At 41.2% G+C, this 24658-nt stretch overlaps 1 protein-coding gene across 3 annotated transcripts in view; it reads right to left on the reverse strand.

Moving 5' to 3' along the window:
- Window positions 1–20712: 20712 nt before the first annotated feature.
- rapgef2b (Rap guanine nucleotide exchange factor 2b) overlaps window positions 20713–24658 on the reverse strand; it is a 103273-nt gene continuing 99327 nt past the window's right edge. For all 3 annotated transcript variants that reach the window (XM_070836505.1, XM_070836504.1, XM_070836503.1), the window contains one exon: window positions 20713–23463. Coding sequence is in view for 1 of the 3 variants with exons in the window: in XM_070836504.1 (XP_070692605.1) it covers window positions 23438–23463 (26 nt within the window). In the remaining 2 variants the exon portion in view is untranslated. The remainder of the gene's footprint in view (window positions 23464–24658) is intronic.

Raw genomic sequence — 24658 nt, forward strand, 5'->3', positions numbered from 1 at the left:
TACTTTTACATTTTTCACTGGTTGTTTTGAACAGAATTTACTGGCAGCGTCAAACCAGGTCGAACAAGCCAGCCAACATCTCTTAATACCAGAGCAGCAAGTTTTCTTTACTTTGCCCTGCTAATGTATTACTCTCCAGTATGGAGGATATACATTAATATAATGATGATCATGATCACATGAATATTCATACTAATTATCATGCATCATTTAATCAACACATGATACAGTCCACTAGCTAAAGGCCTTGTCACACTGTCACACTGCAAACGCCGCCTACATGAAAGAGCGTTTCCCAAGACAGTAAAGCGTCTTTAAAAGTGGCTGCTGCCACGACGGTCGAAGGCTGCGAACGTTAAGACGCAGACTGATACCACCTGTACAGCAGTGTGTAACATCACATCATTTCAACCTTTTGTTGAACAACAAGCACAACCAGCTCGCAAATCAAATCGAAAACCATTAATTTCTCATAGTAGTGCTGTGCAAGCTCGCTTTAACTAGTTCTTTATACCCAGCTGCCACTGTGTTATACCGCTCTGGGTATTGGGCACCAGCATGGACGCATTATCAGCTCCCCCACCGCTCTCTGTGACCCACAGCGCTCAACTCCTTTGCTTTGATTGGCCGAAATACAGAACAGTGAACTTGGGCGGCAGAGCAACAGCTTCACAACTCTACCACCATGATCAAAACCACTTCCCTTCTGCCACCTATCCCTCATTGAAATGACTTGAGGTGGCCAGTTGCTGTCACATTTAATGTCCAATTTGCATTTTAAACTTTCATTTGTGCTTCCGCTATTCGTATAACACAATAGTTGGAAGTTGCACAGCAGCTGAGACATTCAAAATGTCTCAATCATGATAATAGAGGAAAAAAAACTAATTCCCTAATTCCCTCTGAGCTGTCATCTTCAAACTGTCTCTAATAGTGGCCAGAGTGTGGTCAGCTGGGTCTTTGTGTCTTCAATTGCACCACTCATTGACTATAGAAGGTTGCTTCACTAATGAGCGAAGGTCAATCCCTCTCTTCATCCGTCACCGTCTTCCTTGCCATCCTTTCTTTCTACAGTTTCCGTTCCTCTCTGCTCCCTCCCATTGTCTGGCATGCAGCAGAATGTGGCGCGGGAGGAGGACATGTCAATGTTATCAGCATGCAACAGACGACAGCTTTGAGGGAGACCGTGACTTTCAACTGCTGCCCTAGTGGCTAATTACCCACGCTCCTCACTGGGTGGACCCCCACTTGCCACTTTGCAAAACAAACCACCAAGCTATGGGCGACCATTTTGCATGTTGAAGCCAATGCTTGTTTTGACTATTTCGTGACACTTTTAATGTTGGGCGTCGCTAATGTTGACAAGCTCATTAACAACGGATCACAGAAGATGCCCCCATTTAGACCTCATAGCCAAAAAACCCACTTGTGTTTCTTATTTCCAAAAGTGTGTCGTATAAACTATTTTTAGTTTTCTGATCAGATAGACAAATTTAACCTGTGGCGATAAGAATACTGACTGATCTCCAAGGACTCCTTTTACCAAAATGTGTTCTGAGTGGAGCATTTTTCAGTTGAAAAATAAACTTGTCAGTTCTCTCTGGTGGAGAAACTCGTACTGTAATGGAAGCACTAGAAACACATTGTCTGCCATGGCCTGTAGGTTTGTCTGTCCCTGGGCTGCTGCTTGTGTATTGTGTCTCCCTTCAGGTCCTAATCCACACAAAAACTGCATAAGTGCAACTGGGTACAGTGGGCCACTCCATCCAGGATCAGCCGTCCCCTTTTCTTCTCCCCGTCTCTCTCTCTCTCCCTCTCTCCATTTCAATCCATTGTTAGCTGCCTCCCTTGCAGCCCATGCTTTCTTTTGTTTGCTTTAGTTGGATTTATTTTAAAATACACAACTCTTCACATTCACACATCTACTCACCAACGCTGGAGATCTACTGACTGACCACCTCATTCATTTAGGTAATGGATTTTGTTGCAATTTCTGTAAATAAGAAGACTTGTCTTGTCTCGTCTCGACAGTTAAACAGATTTGTTGCAAGCAAGAATGTGAATTCAGTTGGAAACATTCACGTTTTTTCAGTAAATTAAATATATTTTGTTTTTTGACAGCTAGTCTGACAAAAGATTTAAAAACTTCATCTTGGAGAATATTTATCACATTCACTAGTAATGAAAAGAATCACTTAAGATAAACAATAAGCCAAATGTGGAAATGCCTGAAAGTATAAAAACTCCAGGTATGTCATAATTAAAGATAAATTAGCAGGAATAGAGTCAACTGAAATCAATATTACTTGGTTAAATTCTGCATTCTTTTGTTGGAATAACTATAATTTCATAACTTAAGTCATGAGATGAAATACGTCATTGCACATATATACACAGAAAAAACAGCACATACACCATTTTATTGGAGTTCTAACAAAAATCCTTTGGGATGGGTTAAGTAAATATTTGAGATAAAGCTTGTGCATTTAATACCTTAAATCAATGGAGTCACGGTATTTCATTAAAATGTTTTCGAAAGGGGCAATAAGTTTGATATTTACTGCACCAGAGCACAAACAGACTATAATATACCTAAAGGGGGTTGCTGATCAATACCAATAACTCTCACTTCACCTGGTGTGATTTCACTTTCTGACCCAGGCTGCTTTTTTCAAAATAAAACTGCGTTCACAGGAATATTAAACGGACACTTACAGGCCACAATAATGTGTATATAGACAATGTGTGGGGACGGTTTGTCAATGAAGCTGATTACAACTGTAGATCACTTTATTCCCCTTTCATAGTTTAATGCAATGTACTTTCTTTTTCAAATTAAAAAGTTATACACTAACAAAAGCACATAAAACCTAATAAGCCCATATTTACTGAAAATCCAAGGACTTTCACTTCTGAGGAACAATGCGTGACATTGATCTTAACGCTCATTTAGCAGCTACTCTAGACCAACCAGGCTGGTGTCTGATTCCACAGTTCAGTTAGCTGTCATCAGTTCAGATATATTCACAGCTTGAAATTCCATTAATCGACGACCGATACATATAAACGTCAATCAAAAGCCACATCTCAGCTTATTATAGCCGTCTTTGTGGTCTTTGCAGGCAGTTGCTTTGTGAAAAGCAAGAAGGAGCCTGGATCAATTGCATTTTAATCAATATGGAGAGTGGCAACAAATGAGTTTGCTCAAGAATTGATGTAGCTCCAAAGTTTCATTCCACTGTTAGTGTTTAATCCGTTATTTCTAACTGTGATTAGCAATGTTTTTCTGTTAAAAAAAAAAGCAGTCCATTCAGACTATCAACCATCTATGGCGGGGGGGGTCAAACATACGGCCCGCGGGCCAAAATCGGCCCGCCAGAGGGTCCAAGCCTTTGCAAAGTGTAAAAATTACATGGAAGACTAATTTCATGTCGTTCATAATGTTTTGAAAAAAAGATATTTCATTAAATGTGAACAGTTTCAGAATGTACTTATGCTGTGATTTTCCTGGTCTGGTCCACTTGAGATCAAATGGGGCTGTATGTGGCCCCTGCACTAAAATGAGTTTGACAGCCCTGCTCTATGGGTAACGTCAAACACAGTTTACAGAGAATAAAAAACTGGAAAAAGTCTCTTTCAGTTAGATACTTGTCCTCTAAGTGAATGCTTTCTTATTTCATGTGGATATGTTGTGTATTAATCTTCTAGCATCAGGTTCCTTCAACTGCCGATGATGCTCAAGGCTCAATTTTGAATATTGCTGTCTCAGTAGCATCTGCGGCCACTGCACCTGTGGTGCTTGTGCAGTTACAGTTCTTGCTGGGTCCCCTGCAGCATTTGAAGATTTCAATTTTGTGCATTTTCCACTTCACGTTGTCCTTTATCTTTTGCGACTAATTATGCAGTGCAGTGATTTATCTCTGTTATGGCCTCTGTAGAAGGAGTGGGCGATGTGAATACAATTTAATGCTGTGGCGTTGAAAATATTATGTCACAATATTGATATATACTGTGGTTTAGTTAGGAAATTGATAGGAAAATCAATTGAAACATTATTTATTGATAAATCTAATGCAAAAGGGATGTCTGTTTTTAGCAAATTGAATGCCAGTATCAAAGTACGTCATTGAAATTCTATCAAAATCTTAATCCTATTGACCACTATGATTCTTAGAAAAGTTTATGGCAATACTGTGCTTTTAAAAAGTTGCAGGTTTAATTCATTCAGTTAAGTTTTCTATCAGAGTCAGTAGAGAACTAATTAAAGTTCAATCAAGTGTGCAGCATGTTTCATTTACAGTACTGTAAATCATTGAAAATAGGGAACACCACAGTAAACACTGGATGCTATTCCTCTATATCTATTATACATTATTGATGTATTTGAGTACAAAGTATATTATTTTAATTTGAAAAACAGTGGATTTAAAGTCAGTACATTGGTACAAATTAAGATACTGTAAACACATTGCACCAGATTTTTAACAGTGAACCTAGAAGTTTCAAGAAAAGCAGATGGTTTCTGCTGCGTTCACTTTGTCGCGCTGCTCCGAGCCCCAATGTTGTCTCTTTGATTTGACTCTGAAATATAGTAAGAAAGGAACCTGCCAGGGAAGTGTTCTCGATAGTCTCCTAATGAAGCATGACGGCTCTCCTTTCTCCAGATAAAAAAACACAAACACAAACAACATGCAAGCTATAGCAACGGGGAGCTGTCAGCTGGTCAGACGGAGGTAAATGCAAAGAAAACACTTAATAAGAACTAATGGGCTCTTACACACACTGTCTGTTTCTGTGAAATTGACCTTCCTTATAATGGTCACAGCTGACAGCAGCAGTAAAGATTATATATGTTTTTTCCCACATGCCTGCACCCACACAGGCAGAGTGTTGTGTGGTTCTCTGTTGTGTTTGTACATCGTTAGACTCGGCAGGGGGATGTCGGAATCCGAATGGTGCTGGAAAGGTACCAGATCGTGTTTAGGATTGTCTGTCTCTCCAAGGGTGGTGGCAGGATTACATGCTGGCTTCTACATGCTACCGTCTTAAACAAACAGGACCACAATCCCCTGCTATTGCAGCAGAAGCCCACAAGGTTCAAATACAGTCCCTGAACATGGCAATAAATTACAACTTAGCAGACTTTTTAGTGACATATCTGCTGAGCATAAGAGACAATAACTGTTAGCTGCCATATGGGTTGTGACTAGGGCCCCCCCCCCATTTTAAGTTGGATCAGTAGTAAAGTTACATAGACTGTCCTATTTACTACAACCTCCACTAATCAAGATTTTGACATTAAAGCAAAGAGACAGTGAGGATCAGCTTGGAAAAAAGGATCAAATTTACACATCAGCCACAAAAATCTGTTTCTTTTCAGCCAGTCAAGTCATGGATTTAGACTTAAGCAGCCACCAGAGCTGGGGAACTGACCACCTCACCCTGAAGTGACTCCTTGGCACGTAAACGCAGTCAAATATCATGCTACTTAAGGCCCAGCAGCCATTGAGGGGCCATGACTTCATTAATCACACACTTAAAAATTGGAAGGTCGTAACATCTGAACCTACAACAATAACTGTGCCATCACCTCTTTTCATGGCCGAAATAACAGGTCACGGGTTTTTACCCTTCAAACACTGTTCCACATAGTCTGTAAATGCACAGTGAATGGAGCTGCTGCATTTTAATTTGAACATTTCTGACATTCACTGCTGTGTTTTGCATCTCTGATGAGTAGTGTAGAGGTGGGGGGGGGGGTTACAGAAGTGGCAGACGGTGGTGCTGGTACTGTAATTCAGACTTTGATAGGGGCACAAAGAAATTTCACGCTGAGCACTGAAACTGAATGTAAGGACAGAGTCAAGGACCTGTGCTCTTTCAGAGGCCCCCTGCCATTAGGAGTTCCACCATTCCTTCATTTAGTGTTCACAAACTGACCTTGAGTTGCAGAAACCAACAGATGCCAAATGTTTTTCAATTTAAAGTCGGCAATTTGAAAAAGAGCCCTGCCAAGGGTTCTGGAAACGGTACAATACCTTTGGCATCTTCACTGCACTGCTTTTCTCAGGTTACAGCTAAGACAATCATCCACATAACACAAGTCATTCCAGAGCGGGCCGAGGGGCTTCACACATGTGCCATCCCTTTTTTGGTTTTTTGATCCATTCCTTTATTTTTTGATAAGGCATTTAAGTCACATCACTTCTGTCAATACAGCCCATTTAAAGAGCTACGTCCTATTGACTGTTAATGAGTGAAGCTGGAGTAAAAACATGTCCTCACTTCAATAGATTTATTGATGCAGTAAAGAGGCATACGAGTACATTTTAAAGAGGGTTGTTTTCTTTCCCTGCAGTTGTATATACAGTAAATGCTTCATGTCTAAGTGTTTACTAGTACAAGGCTGTTTGGTGGGTCGTTTCACCTGACGACGGTATCGGCTGCCTTAGATCATTCAACATTTAAGTTCAGTACACCTGAAGGTTGTTTTTTTCCCCCTCAACCCACACATGCAATTCTCCATCTTTAGGTGTAACACGAAAAATGGCAAAACGAGACTTTAAGGTGTTACAGCCTAATCTATGCTAATAAAGTACTGATGGGGGACATCTGAAGACATCACTGTGGGCACAGGGATGATGACCAGTTTCTTTTTTGACATCTTATAGACAAAACAAGTAACTGATGAATAAAGAAAATAATCTGCTGTGATTAATAGTAACTGTCAACCAACTGGGGATCTGCGAAGGAAGGCAGACCTGCAATCTGTGGCGTCAGGATCAAATCCTGCTGAATAATCTACTCAATACTATGAATCAATTGTGGCGTAAACACCATGAATCATAATGTTAATCCCTCACGTTTCCCCCTCGACTCACCCAAAACATTAGGAGTTTCTACATCCTGACACGAAGAAGAAGAAGAAGAAATTGAGCAAGACCTTGTAAAATAACAAACTGCAATATTTTGTTAATTTTTCTGCTTGCTATTAAGTACCGGTTGCATCAGCATAATTCCTCTGGAGAACACCTCATCATTCCACGTTATTCTGTGTGATTACTGATTGCGTCATGTATTAAAATGGAATGCGAGACTGAAAAAACACCGCAGCTCCATAAACAGTCGCAGCCATGTTTAATAATGTTTTCCTCATTATGCTAAGAGCTGGGGGGGTGTTCACTGCTGCAACAGCTAATATAATGCCATTTTAACTTCCAAATGTTTTTTTTTTTTTTTTCTAATTTTGAGAGTGCTCAGTGAGACTGCTGAAAGGGAGTCGCTGGAGTTTCACCTGTTATTGGTTCTGATCACAGCGCAGCACTGTAGGTGATCCAAAGTCTGCATTTTGCCACGAGGTTTCTCTCACAAAGAGACACCTCCCTCTTGGCTTTATCCTTCTGAATAGTCCAAAGGATAAAACAGAGTTATGCACAGAACCTAGCCTGCTGGGCATATTTTGTTGGCTGTAACTGAACATTTGGCATCGATAAATGAATTCCAGCAGGTCTGGAAAATTGCTGCTACATATTGACTCATTTTACAGATTTGGGTGACAAAGCTGTTCAGGTTATACACTTTTTTTGTTTTGATCCATTTGTCAGACTCTGAGATAAATGGGAACAGTAGGTATGCAGGTACTTAATTTTTGCTAGGGGACACACAGTATGCATGTATGCATGTATGTATATGCATTTCATCTTTCCTCCTTCCTCTTCTTCTACTTTATTAAATGATGTAGAGTTACGGCTTATGTAATTTTGTAGTAGTTGCAGCATTAGAGGCTAAGTATTTCAGAGCCTCACATCAGAAAAGCAGACATAACTAATTCCAATGATCGCACTGCAAATGTGGTATTTTCTGAATTTGGCTTAATGTTGTGTGAAAGCGGCCGTCTAGGCGCTAATGGCTCAAGATAACTCAAGTGGACACCATTTAAATGCACACGCCAACTCAGATATTTGGTGGGCAGCTGGTGAAAATAACACAAGGCAGGATACAGGAATACTAATGTCAGGGAGCTGATTGGCTGTTCTCCAGAGAGAGCGGAGGGGAAATGGGCGGCTTGTAGTCTGGATGCTGTCATCAGCCTTCCACTTCCCCCTGCTGTATGAGAGGTCACATGGCATCTGTGTGGAGGAGCCTCTGATTCCAACAAGAGGACCTTCAGCTAAATATGACCCTGGAGTGTCAGGCATAGCAGAATGGCTTTCTGGGCATTTGGATGCATGAGAGCCAGACCCAAGCCGAAGAGTAGCCACAAGTCTAACATCACAGATCCTCTGTAACAACTGATCCATGATAATGATTCATTAGAGCAACTTGGCTGATTCTTCGTGGGCTATTGGAGCCGTAAACATAAAAGGAAACAGCACCAAGGCAGAAAAAAGAAGCAGATGGGCAAAGAAATACTCAGCCTACAATCTCTGTATTACTATTATGAGCAGGGAAATATCTATTCAAGAATGCATGCAAGAAAAACAGGGGTGTAATTCAGCTAAATGCATACAAGTACTGTACTTAAGGACAATTTTGAGGTACTTGTACATTGAGTATTTCCTTTCTATGCAACCATGATATTTTGGTTGCCTAGATTGTACTTTTTATTCCACAACATTTGCCTGATAACTTTAGTTACTTTGCATATTCAGGTTATTGATACACAACATAATCCAATAAATCATTATAGATTACTATAAGATAATTAGTGAGCTCCATCTTCACCAGCAGCAACATTAAAGTGATGAACACATTAATGCCTCAATCCTAACAATCCAATACTATAACACTAAGAATGTTAATCTGATAATATAATATATGACTGACTGTCCACTAAAAGTAAAGCTAGATTTAAAGAAAAGGTACTATATGCCATATGTTTTCATTGACCCTGATGTCATCAGCTCATAATTTATCTGACTGTACAGAGGTGAAAACATGCAAAATTTGTTTAATTTCAAGGAGTTACATACAATCCCAGTGACAAAATGTCATAAAACATGACACACTGCTTTGGATTACACCACCCAACAGCACAGAAATTTGCTCTCTGAAATTTTTTAATAAAATCTGACATCTTCTGCGTAAGTCACGACACTCTGTCCCATTCATTTCACTCAAACATCTCTAATGGAACAGATTTACTTATGTGAGTACAGAATATGTCTAAGCATGGTCTAGGCTCTGACTTCACTGGTGCCAACCAGAATAGCCTTGGCAGTGACAATAAGAAACTTTCCAATATTATTACAAACAGACAGCCGTTTTATGGAATTATGACTACGTGGACATGTCCAGGAATATATTGTCTAGTGAGTCAAGATGGAGTTATCTAAATGCGGCAATTCACCTGCTTCGCAGCAGGATAAGACACAGGAGCTATGCAGCAGATAATGAATAACTTGTGCATTTAAAAAGTCACACATGCATGGCTTAAACATGTGATGCAACATGATAAGATGGCCATCAGAACATGGCAATCAGCGTGATTTAATGACGGAGCAGCAGGAAACCAACAGCAGCGCGGTACTTAACATGCAATCATGATATGTAGAATAGTAAAGGAAGGGATCGCATGTCTTTTTTTGAATGTTTTCTGTAATATTAAGCAGAATATGACCTGTGTGGTGCAAATGTGAACATGCTTACCTACGCTGTGCTTGACAGGCAGCACATGGGGATTTCCAGGAAGGCAATATTACATGGAAATAATCACATGTGTGCAAGACAAGAGTCCTGTTGTCATAAAAGCCAATACACAGCATATATTAGCCTGCAAAAAACACAATGATAACCTAGGGGGAATTATGCAAAGTCAGTTGTGTCCAGAAAACTCATATAGGTCTACTCATACTTCCGCCGTGTAAACCAATAGCATGAAAGCGTCGTGCGCACGTGCCAAAACAACCACCAATGAGCAGGGAGCGCGGCCACAACAGAGCAGGGCCATTCATATTCATAACTACCACCAAGGCGAACATGCACAAACACCAAAAGCAGCAGCAGACAGCTAGAATATGTTCATCGCCAGCAGTGTCAGCGGCCTCGTAGCAGCACACACACTCAAATGAACGGAGCCAAAAACTCCAACTGACAATAATTAGCAAAAGCAGCAATTACTTGGCTTGTTGAGGTGCAGCACCACGGGGCCTCGGTGTGTCAGGGGAGAGAGGAGCCATGAGGTCCATGTGAGGAACCTGTGCAGCCAAAACATCCATAATAAGAGGGAGGGACTGCGGCTTAAACACGGTTATTTCCGCCACTAGCCCTCCTGAGGTGACATGTTTGGAGCGTTTCCAGGTAGCTTCGGTTGGTTTATGGGGTGCAGCAGCTGTGGCTGCAGAGTCAGTGAGCAGCGGGACAGTAAAGCAGCTGGAGCGGCGTTTAAATAAACCTTCTTACTGTAAGTGGAAAAGGCGAGGTCCTTATGAGCTCTCCGGGAGAGGCTGGTGATAAAACGAGCTTGTGCGCAGGGTGGAGTCCTGGATCAGGTGAGTCAGGCCTCAGGTGCAGCCAGTTAATAACAAGCAGGTAACTGGCTTTGGATGAAATGTTCAGTGTTTTAATCTGTCAAACTGGACAGAAACAACCACCTGAATGTTTCCAGCAGGTTGTAGACAAATGTTAAGAAGTTAAAATTCCTTTTAATGATGGTAGGCCACTTACTTTTGCAGCAAGGAAGACAACTCCAAAGCACACAAATGCAAATGCTGTGCAAAGACCATGCAGGTCTGTAATGATCAGCAGAAAATCTATTCATCTAATCTAAAAAAGTGACACATCAATGTGGTTAACTTGAGAAGAAGAGGAGTCATCGTAAGTCACTAAATGCTCAACCATTTCTTTAAAATAATCATCTCTACCACTGTTACTGGATTTGTTGTTCATTTCATATGAGTGACTGACTGACTGGTGCTGATTTAGCTCCCTGCTTCTGTACAGAGGCTGTGTGGGGCCTGTTGACCGGGGCAGTACTGTACAGGAAGAGTGTGCTGTTATTCCACAAGAGAAGGACAGCTGCAACGCTCTGCCGAGCACCTTGTGATGCTGAATCAGAGGCTGGAGATGGTCCGTAGCTCTCAGCCCACCACAGAGGAGGTGGGAGATGTTTCTTAAGATGGAGTTGAGTTCAGTACTCATCCTCCCCTCTGCTGCTGCCTCCAGGCTGTCCAGAGCTTTTTTTTTTTTTCCTCCACCGGTTTGTTTATTCTGCCTGCCTCCCCCGCTGTGGCGCTGCCTCCCCAGCACATCTCTGTACACAGCAGTGGTGCATACCGCACAGAGAGGACTGAGAGTGCCAGTTAAAGTAAAGAAAGACATGTAGAATGCTGTTTTTGATCCAATTATCAGTCCACGTGTCCATGAGCATCCATGTTTCTTATTTGTCAAATGGAAGGGGATTTTGTAGAAATGTATTTTAACACAAATGCAGGGATAAAATCTATTTGTGGCAGACGAACATGTATCCACACGCTGATGCTCAGGTTCTATTGACTGCTCAGACCGCCACAGGGCACAGTTAGATGTTCAGTGGACTGTATACACTCCTCTACATGTACATTGCTACTATTGGCTCACCATTCAACTCACCGTGCATACCAAACCGGCTGCAGCCTCCTGACCTTTTAAGCAAACTTTAACTCCGTCTATTGTGCAATGAGTCGGCACTTTTTAAAATTTATGTGCATTATATAAATTTCAAAAGTGTATGAAATTCAGATCTGCCCTGTCGCCGCTCGCTGTTAATGATGAATTATTGACCATCTGTACAAGAAGCTTTTGAAGTATAAAATTGGCGCATAATGAGAATTTGGCAGTTTCAGCTCCACCTCACCCTTCCATGATTACATGTTGAATATTGATTATGCAGAGCCTTTTAGATGACATTAGAGATTAAATTAGCTGTACACAAATCAAGCTTAACCTAGACTTGTTCTGTCCCGGTCACAAAGTTGATCGGCTCGCATGTTTCAAAGCACATGTGGCGATATGAGCGAAACAGAGGTTTAACACCGCTTTTATTTGTTCGCTTATATATTTCTGCTGTAATTTTCTAAAAAAAAAAAAGGTTGTGTGTTAGGCAGCGATATCTTTGAAAGTGGGTCATGCATGTTTCAATTATCAGACCATATATGGGTTAAACATATTTTATGGGAAGTGATTCATAATTCTTCTCATTGGCTGTTACATGTATTTGTCCCCAGCTCACTGCTTTCCGCCTCAAAGGACCGCTCAGATAATAAGCCAGTAATTAAACCTGGCTGCAGTGGTTTTAGGCGTCCACGGAGAGAAACAGAAATAGTAGCAGAACTAACTTTGTGTTGTGCAAAAAGCGCCGCAGATTAATACTTCATGGTCAGTTGTACTAAGAAGCAGTGACGTCCAGGCCTCAGTAATGTCCCTCCATGTGGACCAAACTCTCTTTCCAAGCGTCAGTGTACATGAAAGAGCCTTCTGATGTTCTGACCTGTGCCTCTATCTTTTGTTCATCCTGAACCATGTGCTCATGTGCAGCGGGTCCTGCGTTTTCGATCTGGGCTTTCAGTGAATCCGATCATGAAAAACGACGGTATCATCTCCATCTATCCAGTGTTTGATTTTCTCTTTTTTGATCTATATGTAACCTTTGTTTCCCATGAAGTGCTGTGTGAAAACCCTTTTTTTTGTTGTTTACTGCTTTTGAAATAAATGCAATTTGACAGCAGCTACACAGCATCCACAATAGTGTCATGAAGGCCAGTAGCCATTATATACTGAAGCAATTCCCAGAACATAATAATAATAATTGAACAACAACTCTCTACAGTGAATTACTTATTGTAATAGGCTGCTGGATAATTGAATTGCTACAAATTATTACAATTTGTAGTCACAATTCAAGATACTTGAGATTTATTAACAATGTTCAATGTAATCATTTAGTTTATTAATTTGTGTTATTGTTGCTTTAATATGATTTATCCCATTTAAGCCTCACCCAAAGTACTGTGAGGAATGCAACTAAAGATTATTTTTTATTAAATGAGTCTTTAAAATTTCAGAATACTGTGAAAAAAATGGATCACATTTTCCAAGAGCCCAAACTGATGCTTTAAATTGCTTGTTTTGTCCCAAACCTAAATATATCCCATTTACAATGATAGAAAACAGTTAAAACCATCAAATCCTCATATTTTAGACGCTGCAGCCAGGAAATCTTTGCTGCCGTTGCTCCACAAACAACTTAAATAATTAATTGATTATCATTTTCTGGAGAATGGATCAAACATACTCTACATCCACAGAGCAACAGAGAAAACAAACATACCGGAGACTGTTAGACAGGTTTCCCCACTTATCCCCAAATGCTCCAAATAATGACCCGTGTTACTGACCCTGCACCATGTGGGCCACTTGCCAGAGCGGCAAGACCGTGTGGAGGTGAGCCGACCTATCAGAGGTCGGACGTGATGTGAGAGGGACGTGTCTGTGGCCCTTCAAACCCAGTTAGGCCTAATAGCCAATTAGTGGTTCAGAAACGAGGGGAATGTCAGCTCATTGTTTTGATGAGTGTCACAGCAGCTGGATAATACAGGATCTCAGCCTGGGGGAGGAATTCTTCATACTAAATTTCATATGTTATGGCATCTACTCAGCATGCGGCCATCAATCAGGCGCAGAGAGACATTGCCAGACTAATATTGACTGTAAATGACTTGATTGTTATATTTGCATCTAAAAGAGGATTATGAATAAGTGGTAATAATACGGCCGAGCGGTGCTGTTGACCAATAAAACTGACTGACTGTAATATATTCGTAGGAGGGAGAGCTGGTTAGCTGGTTAACTTAGTTTACCTATACCGACCCCCCCTAAAGCTCACTGGTCTAATTTAATCTGTGTAAAAAGTGTTTTTTACTGGCTGCTAAGTGCACATTTGATCAGGTAATTGCTAATACTGACAGTTTGTAGATCTCATCTGTTCGCTTCAGTTGAAACATCAAAGACCAACTTCTCTCTTCTCCTTTCTGCTCTTTTTAACTTTTTTCTGAACGTGTGTTTACAGCACCGCTGTGCACCTACACCCATAGTAACTGCTAGTTTTGAGTGGCGAGCCCAAATTGGAGAACAACAGGCTACATATTCAGGGTCTGTTAAGTGAGAGATGTCTGTACAAGTATTGATTCGCATTGTCCACCGCAAGCCATGTAGCCTCCAGTGCTTCATAGCCACCTGTACTGAATCAGGCTGTTCACAGGTCATTAACTCATTAATGATATCATTATTTATGACCCTCTACTGCAGCATACAGCATTGCTGCTTCAACCACTTTCACTGGCATCAGCTAACGACGGGACCACTTTTAGCCATATATGAATCCGATTCACAGCAAATCAGTACCACAATCACTCTCAGTACCATTAGTTCCCAGTTGCAGCGAAGAGAAACTGTGGACAATCGCAGTTTCATGCATTTACAACAGACAAAATCCACCACAAACCCTGGGAACATTTGCTTTCTATGTCCCTCCTTAAGATGGGTGGCTGATGTAAATGTCACCATGGATTATCAGTGAAGTTACTAATACGTTAAAGGTCTTTGCTCACACTGCAGTAACGTTCTAGACGAGAAGATTAATGACACTTTAATGATCCCCACAGAGAAATCCGATTTTATGACATTAACAGTTTTACTTTTTAGGTGTCCAACAATGATCCCTGGGTACTATTGTAATATTCATATATTTAAAACGATGCTAAAACATACAGCCCAATAGAATGTGCCCAGTAGTAAGTCATGGCATACTAGTCTATAATAGACTTCTAAAATCATTTTTTGCATTTTAAAATATCACCCCTCAGAAGGTTGAGACCTTTTAATCACATGCTAACACACTCAGCCAATGCAGGCCATTAATGGAGGGCAAGCCTCTTCCCTCTGCATGCCAACTAGCTTATTGTGAGTCAGGCTTGTAAGTGAATCCATGGGTGGTGGTTCCCATAAAAGAACCATTTGAATTCAAAGCATCTCAAAGCATGGCTCTCAGCTATATTTACAGCTTGGATAGCGATCAAATAGGATGCTTCAGGGTCGCAGAAAGGCAGCAGAACACAGCATGAGGAAAAAAACACAAGGGAATGAGTCACTTAAGAGCTTCGTACCCATTTTCCATTACAACAAATACAATCGCAAAACCCACTGGCTATCATCTGACGACAATTTAACCTCTGGGGGCAAGATATGGATGTATCATTAGACCTGGGATAAGATAGCGCTTATTCAGTCCAACAAGTTTTACAAAGATAAAACACACCACGATGGCTTAAAAATACACAATACAAAGCATAATAATTGGCCATGTTGATAGCTGGAGGTGTATTTTCAAAGAGCCCAGTACCCAGGTCTTAAAATATATTAATTTGGCCTATTTTTATTGGCTTCTGGTCCGGCCAGCAGATGTATGGATCATAGATAACAGGCATCCAGACCAGGTGACATTTTGCCTAATTTCTGTTGCTCACACATGATCAATACAACTCTGACTACAAATGGAAAGCAGAAAGCGCTTCTGATCTATTTAAGGGTTTATCAGTAGGACATCATGTTTTTACAATCTAAAAATGTTGGCATTAGAGAAATAGGTCTGATTTTCCCAAATATGCTTATTTTCTTTTTGCCTCAGGTTAAGTTAGATTCACCAGCAGGGTTAGGGTTAGGGTTACCAGCATAACGCCCTGTAAAAAAACACACTACTTGTTTTTACAATTCAGTTTTTGTGTGCATTAAACAAGCAAGACACAACATGTTAATAAGAGGGCTTTAGGTGGAAGGAGACTGTGACCTTTGGACTGAGCCAGCTAGCTGTTTCCCTCTGTTTCCAGTCTTTGTGCTAAGCTAAGCTAAGATAACAGGTTGCTAGCAGTGCAAAACCGAACTGTAAAAAAACATCACGTTGTGATTATGCAGCAGGTTACATGCAGGACTGTCTCTGTTTCCAGTCTTTATGCTAAGAAAAGCTAACCATCTCTTGGCGGTAGCTTCATATTTACCATACCGACACGAGAACGCATCGATCCTCTCATGTAACTCTCAGCAAGAAAAGTGAATAAGTGCATTTCCAAAAAAAATTCAGTTTTATTCTATGAGGTGTCTGTGTGAACAGTTAATGCTGGGCTCTGATCCTTTTCCGTATAATTCCAGACCTTTTATTCTGCTCCACAGCAGACGCTGAGAGGATGTTTTCCTGCTCTGTGATTTCTTCTGCGAGCACCATGAATGACAAGAGAGTCATTACTGCAAGAGGCGACAGGTTCCAGCAAGTCACTTCTCAGAGGCAACAGGGAGCAGGAAGCCACAGATTTATTTATGGGACTAGTGTGTGAGAGACACTGGGAGGGCTGCCGCTGAGGGAAGGTTAGATAGATAGATAGATAGTTAGATAGATAGATAGATAGATAGATAGATAGATAGATAGATAGATAGATAGACTGAGTCCTGAGAGTGGTGTAGCTGCTACAGTGTGCACGGCTGGTTTTGTTCCTTATTTATAGGGTGGCTCCCTCTTCTTATCTCTGCAAATTTGCAGGTGCTCTGTCAGAGGCAGACCTCACTATCTGCTAATCTACCACAGTGGGGACTCGAGAGCCGGAGCAGAAGAGTCGAGGCAACAGCAGCTCCGAGAGCAGAGCAGAGCAGAAGAAAGCGGTTCCTCTCACAAATAGCCAAACGGTCGATGCGAGATAATAACAGATCCAAATACTTTGGAGACGCTTATCTAACATTACTGTCGGTGTTGTGCCTATTTGTAGTATTGATTTTTTTTTTTTTTAAGTGTCATAAGATATCACGATGTGTTGTTGTACCTCAAAATGTTGGGGTTTTACAGTATCCATTGCCTCTTGGAAATTTGTAACTGGAGAGAGGGAGTGGAGTTTGGAGAGCTGAGAGGATGGAGGAATTAAATCTCCATCGTAGGAAGATAAGGTCTTTTATTTATCACTATAAATGTTTAAGGTAGTACCTTGTATTGACATAAGGCGTATTTCACAGATAGCCACGGTGTGATAGATAGTGTCTCCAATTAGATATTACATATCATAAAATCTTAATCATAAAATATAATAATCCAGAGCAAGTGCCTACAGTAATTAAAGAGCTTCGTGCTGATATTAAATTACAGGCTCTGTGAATCAGTCCCTTTATGAACCACGTTCACTGTGGAACGTTTCAAGACAAAAAAAGCAGTGAAACGTGCTCCAAACTGTTCTCCACCCTCCTCTCAGCCCCCAACCTTCCAGGAGAGCACCTGAGCAGAGGAGTATACAGCTTTTATTAATCTTTCTTTTTTTTTTCTCAATTCTTTGACTCTGACAGCTTTTAACTGAATTGTCTGCTCGGCCCTGTGTAGCCCCGTGGAGTCCACACACAGGCCGATGAACGCTGTGACATCTCCACTCCCCTCAGCTCTAGTGCTGCTGCCTTCATCCAATTTACCATGAAAGGAATCCAGACAGTCCCGTAATATGACCCACGGCTGCCTCAATTGAACACGGTCGACAACTCTGGGCCCAGGCATAACTAGCTGGCTATCTACAGAGGACCACTGGCTGCCTGCTACCCCTTGATAAGGCCCATTGCCCAGGGAAAGAGTGGACAGGTCCATCTGGCGGCATTTCATAGTGAAGAGTGCCCCCTGGTGCCTCTGAGGGCGCAGCACAGTTCCACAGCCAAGTGAGTTGTAAGCACGTCGCCTCGAACTCTAGTCAGGGGGTGGTTTTACTGTCGGACACAGATTACAGCAGTGTTTTCTCTGTAATTTCATGCAGCGGCGGTGCTTGGGGTAGTTTTTTTGTTGTTTTGGTTCCACATCCATCCTCGTGTCAGTCACAGTTATCTTTCTAATGCAGGCGACTGCAGTGAGAATTTTTTTTTTCTTCAGATACTTTATCACAATGAAAACATGATTTGTCAGCGTTAGGGCCGTACTTGTATTTGTTTGGAGGGGAAATTAGAAAAAGAAAATATATAGCCATTTTAATGTCACTTTTTGCTCGCGGTGGTTGTCACTTGTTTTTTTGTTTTTTTTTGCTGTGCTGTCACTCTTTGTGAATAATGAGAAACGAATGCTATGCAGCCCGTTATAATTAAGTCCCAAGTTTCAGACTGAACGGAAGAAACCCAATTTTGAACCCTTAAATCAGGGGTGTCCAAACTTTTTTCACTGAGGGACACATACAGAAAAACATACAAAGGGCTGGGCCACTCACTAGAAGGGAGCTATATTGCTAACTTTAATCCACTAGAGGTGATGTACATCGCCTCACCTCTAGCACCAGCATCAGCATCAGCATCAGCATCAGAGAGGGAAGCTTGAAATAGTCTGTGCTAGAGACCTGGTGCTCAAATCAACAGCCTTACCTCCACTTTCTTGTCCCTCGGCGGACACCGTAGAGGCAATTCCTTTGCACTCACCTGTCCCAGCTGGAGCTCCATCCGTCATACCTCCACACAGCTCCTCCCATTTTAGTCCCATCATGCCAACTGCATCTGGCACAGCTTCAAAAACATCCTCACCTGTCGTGGTGCTCTTTAGACTGCTAACATCAAGCAGCTCCTCCGTGATCGTCATTAGTTATTAGCTGTGCTCTCATCACACACCGCGTCTGAAACTTTCTACACTCACTTGCTCTCTTACGTTTCCTTAATTCTGCCATTTTGGGTCACCTGTAGCACATTTCTTCTTCTATTACTCATTTTATAGAGAAGCTGCCTCGTTCAAGACAGTTACTCCACCTAGTGGTGAGACTGAGAAGTACAACACAGTCCAGCGCAGGTTCCATGTGTGGGCCGTGTTCCAATATATTTTTAGAATTTCCTGCGGGCCAATGAAAATTGGACCACGGGCCGCAGTTGGCCCGCGGGCCGTAGTTTGGACACTCCTGCCTTAAATGGTCCAGAGACAAGAGAGAGGAATATTTAGTCTAAAAAACACACGCTTCAGCAACATCTGTTCATTTTCTTCTAGTTCTTCTAGATAATAACAAAATATTGGAGCTTTAGTAAAACGGTTAACTACATCAAACAAATTTCACCAAGTTTTACAGTTCAGTGACCTAAATGTTGCTCCAGAGGTTTTTTTTTTCTCTCTCTTTCCCTTTAAAAATATGCAAACTACTGAATTGAATAAAATCCTGGGGGGAACATCAGCATCCCCAGAGCTGTTTTGGCATATTTACCAAAGTGCTCAATATTGGCACAAATGTCCTCCTCTTCTAGCCAAAAATACTTTTATCTCCCAAATCCTCCTGTCTTTCACTCTGTGAGAGACCGAGGACAGAAACAGAAACGGAGCAGGAGATAGTGGAATGGATATTCTTACCTTTATTTACTAGGCTGAAAGTTTGTGTGTATGTGTAGTGTGTGTGTAGTGTGTGTGTAGTGTGTCTGTCTGTGTGTGTGTGTGAGAGAGAGTGCAGCTCCTCATTTCTCGTGGTAGGAGTGTGTATCAGTTTTTGGAGAGTGTGACAAATTGGGGCCCTCGGCTCTGTGATAGAGGGAAGCAGGACCATCTCGCCTGCATTATTCATGAGGAGCTGGAATGTCGAGCAGTGATATGGTGTCTGAGCTACAGTCAGAATGTCAAACTGTACGAGCTCGTACATCCCCCCCCGCCGAACCCACACCCTATAACGGTTGTGTTGACGGTTTTAACTAAGACGAGAGTGGGTTTGCAATAAGCTCACTGTTTCTTTTTTAATGAAAATAACATAAGTAGTGGTCAGTTTTGAGTATGTTTAGACCAATTACAGACAAGCAAGCAGTCTGTTCACATTGTAATGAACAGATTTTCAGAGACTGGCACACTGAATGAAATACACTGTGTATAATTGAAGTAACTCAGATGTCGGTTATTATCTGCAGCAAAACAGCGCACCCTTGTGGTATGAAAGCGCATAGAATTCTAAAAAGGTTATTTAAAGCGCCACACTGCAGGTCCCTTTTGAAAAAATGACTCATTATCCGTGTAGTATTGAGACTTAAGATTTTAAAGCAATCATTTATAACAGAAACATAAAGCTACTTAATCATTCTATTATCTCACTCTGCCTAATGTGTTGCCAGGGGTGACTTGTCATTTTCAATTAGTTGCTTTCATCTATTGGTGTAAATGGGAATGTTTCCCTCATGTTTTATTCATAGTATATTAATCTTCCTCCAAGTTACTGAAAATATAAGTAAATCTCAGCAATTACGGTAAAAAGTGAGGCACAAATTAAAAGTCTTATGTGCAGGAGAAATAACTACAGCAGCATGTATCCCCCAATCACCACCCTAGGGTAACATATTTTTTTATTATGAGTATGTGGTGCACAGTGAGCTGGAGATTATTTTTTTAATAAGATGGAACAGCTAATGTAAGAAACAAATGAAATGAATTAGAATAGTGAACAAAAAAAGAGAGTTGCAATATTCTCACAGCTGTGGGCAACAAGACAACACAAAAGAATTAAATAAAAGCGAGGGGAGACTTCAATATCTCTTTTTTATTAATTCTGACACACTGCGGTCAGATAGAAAAGTATGAGAGTTACACTTTTCAAGTTGCTTCCATGACTTGTGCAAACACTAGACGGCATCTGGGGGAAAAAAAGTCCTCTGAAGGAAAAAAAACGATTTGGAAAAGAAAGACATCAAAATGCAGAAGAAATGAATAAGTGCATTTAAACCTAGGTGTTGATTCTTTATGCAGTATTTATTGATTCCCAGCTTCATATAAACTGGATGTTGAGGCATAAACATAGTACATTTGAACAAAAATATAACCAATATTTACAATTATTGTATTAAAAATACAAAAACAACTGATACATACTCCACCAATTGTCTTTTTAAAAGACATACAGGTCAAAGTAGTACAAGAAAGAATGAAGAAAAGAAGGTCATCACCAGCTAAATGTACATTTCTCACTGACATCACACATCAAACGGAGTAGCAGTTCTACCTACTACACTTATCTTTACGCTTGTACATTTTTGTGCAACTTTTTGTTTTTCGAAATAGGACTCTGCCCGCTAATATGCACATTATCTTCAGAGTTTATTGAAAGTGAATGATGCATGTCACCACTGTATTACAAACAAATTATCAACAATCTATCTGCAGCCATTACAAAAAAATTACAATAACAAAAGAAACCCAAGAAATCATTAGTGTGTAGTCACAGAACACAGTGGAAAACACTGCACTCACTCATCTTCGTCTCAGTCTGTAGTTTCCGAGACTGATCAATGTGATCAGTGCGACTCAGTGATAGAAGGAAACAAAAAAATGTTACTTTTCACAAATGGATTTCTAATCGATCTGATTGGCAGCCTTGAAAAAAAAAAAATAATTCTTCATATGTCAACTTCCCCACCGGAGTCAAAGGGAGAGAGAAAAAAAAAAAAATCAAAATCTTCAGTCACTTCCATTGATGGCGAGAAATATGGTGGAAAACTGGATGCGGGCGTTAGCGATATACATACAGCATCCACTGAGCTTATGTCTGCAACAGGTGAGGGGAGCTTCTGAGGATGAATCTATTAGCACAACAGCAGAGGAAGAGGGGCGGAGACGAGAAATAAAATCTGCTAGACTGTAACACGCGATGGCCACACAGCAGGTCTGATGGTGCCGTCTGAAACCGCATGAAAAGAAAACAGAAAGAAAACGCTTGGCTTCGTCTTGTACCGAGTCTTAATGTATTTGGAAAACAAAAAGGTCTGGGGAAGTATCTTGAATAAGGCATTTCACTCCACTATTGCTTGATTCAAGACTGCTCCTGAAACGAGGTGATTTGTAATGGGAACACCGTGCACAGAAATGTATGCAATCATGGCATCGTAAGGCGCTTTGGACATTCACAAAAATGCGGTGTATGTTCAAGTTGAAAAAAGAAAAGAAAAAAAGCCGAATTTGAATTTGCGGGTAGTTAAATTTTGAAGGGGAATGTGTGTATTCTAAGACTCTGTACAAGATCATTTGTAAAGGTAGATACAGTTGTTGGGGTACGCACGCAGCTCACACATATGGCAGCTTCTGAAATGTGCTGATGCTCAGTGAGTGCTCGCTTACCGCTCAGTTTGTACTTTGATTCATAAATTCCCATGTGATTACAACATTTCCTGCCAGCGTCCACACCGGCTTTTACTTTGAGCAAAAAAAAAAAAAGGGGGGCGAAGCTCCAGGATTCGATCTTCTCCACTGCAGCTGCTCTTTATGATTTCGCCAGCTTTTGCCACCTTGTGTCCCTCCGATGCACCGTGGAGACCAGCGTGATGGAGTCCGACACCTTTGCTTAGTGGGTGGTCGATCATTTCTGTGCTTTTTCATATCACCTACAGGCCAGTCACAAAACATTACACTCGCGATGTAACATCACGCAACAGGATGATGAAAAGACTTTGATGTAACCAGACAAGCTCCGAGGTGGGATGACAGTAAGATATGGTTCACTCATACTCTGGTATCCAGGCCAAATGTCTAGTAACATCTAAGATTGTGCTGAAAGTGCTATTTTTTAGAAATTAATTGTGTTTCCATGTATGTAATGGTACATAAAATGTACTTTGTGTGTGTGTCAGTACTCTGTGCATGTCGGCTCTACCTGCTCGGCTCTTCCTCCTAGCTCTGATTCGAACCAACACTTGATAAGCTTTCACATGTGAAACATGAGATAATACTGAATTCAGAGTTCAAACACTCAAAACAACTGATGGGTTGCTTCAGTCCAGGCAGAGAAATCGGCTGACTTGGTTTCTCTTTTCGGCCCCCAGAGTGCAATCAGTCAAAGAAAAGAACGAAAAAGAAATCTAGCGGGAAGTTGAAAATGAAGAGTCAAGTCAACCGGAGTTTCTCTCTGTCTTCAAACGAGTCTGTTTTCCTGTTTTTATTTGTTCGGTTTTTTCTTTTTTAGAAAGTAGAAAATGAGAAAGTGCAGATGAAGCTCAACACGTCATGATGCTGTTGTGTTAACAGGTGGGTTTGGGGTTTTGTCACAGGGTGGGGTGGGGTTTGCGGGGGGGAGGGGGGGTCTTGAGGAACCGCTCCCGTTTCTAACAGCAACATCTATGTGATTTTGTGTGTATGTGGCCAGGTCGACCCCCCCGGCACCAGTTAGGTTTTCTGTAGTCTTTTTCCAAAGTGCCAGGCATTTCGTCATCGTCTTTGACCTTCTCTACATCTCTTCTTCACAGTATTTTTTGCATGCAGGGTCATTTAACCCCCTATGATGCTTTAAGGCAGGGGAGGGAGACGAGCAGAGGAATCCACCAATCAGGAGGGAGAGCCAAGTGGAGGAGGCAGGCACGTACGTAACTGATGATGAGTCCATTGGTCTGTCTATCTGTCTCTTTAATCCTGCCCACCCCAAACCAGGGGGACTTCAAGTTACTGCAAAAGGACGTCCACTGTCGTCCCTCAGACTGCTGACACCTGTTCATCCTCTGTGGGGAAAAAAAAAAGACAGCGAAAGGTTACAAAGAATGCGGACATGCTACGTAAACTGTTTTTTAGTTTACTTGAGTGAGTGCTGAAAACTGAAAACAGCAGCTGTGACGGTGTTCAGTTGCGAGCAGAAAACCTGCCTTCTTATAGGTCACGATCCATGAATCTTGTATACTTACTGCCAAACATTTTCTCAGAGCATGCCATCATTTTTCACATCGATTTCCTGCCTTCCATTCATGTCAGTAAGGTATAAAAATCAACTTTCAGCAACTTGAAACTTGACAGTGACAACGGACATTTTGTCAATGTCGTTCTTCTCTGAGGCGTATCATTGACAAACGGGGGGTGCTGCTGTGAGCAGGGGCTGTTTTGAACTCCTTGTTGTTTGAAACAAAGGTGCACCATCATCAAATCTATACACATTACCCTGGATGTCCACTGGATGAGGATGTGGGTGAAATGTGTTTTGTGGCTGAATTTTACTCCGTTTAATTACCGTGGTACCACCATGTTGTCTGCATCTCTACTTCTTGTATATTAGCAGCAGGGAAACTTAAAGTTTCTTCCTCTGTCCTCCCCTCTCTCTTTTTTCCTGCAATTTTATTTACTTCGTGCTTAAAATAACAAAACGAAGTTTATGCCAAGACAACGTTGGTAACAAACGAGCGACACAGCCGTGCACCGTGGACAGGAGCGGAGACGGAGTCGGCTGTACAACAGCGACGGAGAAACTTTTTCAACAGAGTCCATGTTTGCTTAATATTTGTCCTGTAGCTTTTTCCCCAAAACAGTTTCCCCCCTCTGTCGAGCAAATTTCAAGTCTGTTTTGATTGATTTTCATTTTGTACTGAAATGAACAGAAAACAATGGCTGCCTGGAAGGTACAACAATATTCTAAAGACTCATGCTTTGGAAAATAGTTGATAATGTGTTTATTTCCCTGCATGCCTATATCCAATTTCAATGATTATACTGTGTGATTTTCTGTGCTGTTTTACTATGTAACATCTGTCAATGGACAACCAATGAAAAACAGCCTTTTGGCCAAACTCACATTTGCAGCTGATTAATGTGGAAGCCAATGGGTTCCCTAAAAGACTAATTATAAAATGGACTATCAGACTTTATTACAGTGTGAAAAACATTTGAAAGTGTGTGTGTGTATAAAACGTGCTGCTGCAATAACACAGT

Source organism: Pempheris klunzingeri, chromosome 9 (genome assembly GCF_042242105.1).
Source record: "Pempheris klunzingeri isolate RE-2024b chromosome 9, fPemKlu1.hap1, whole genome shotgun sequence".
NCBI lineage: Eukaryota > Metazoa > Chordata > Actinopteri > Acropomatiformes > Pempheridae > Pempheris > Pempheris klunzingeri.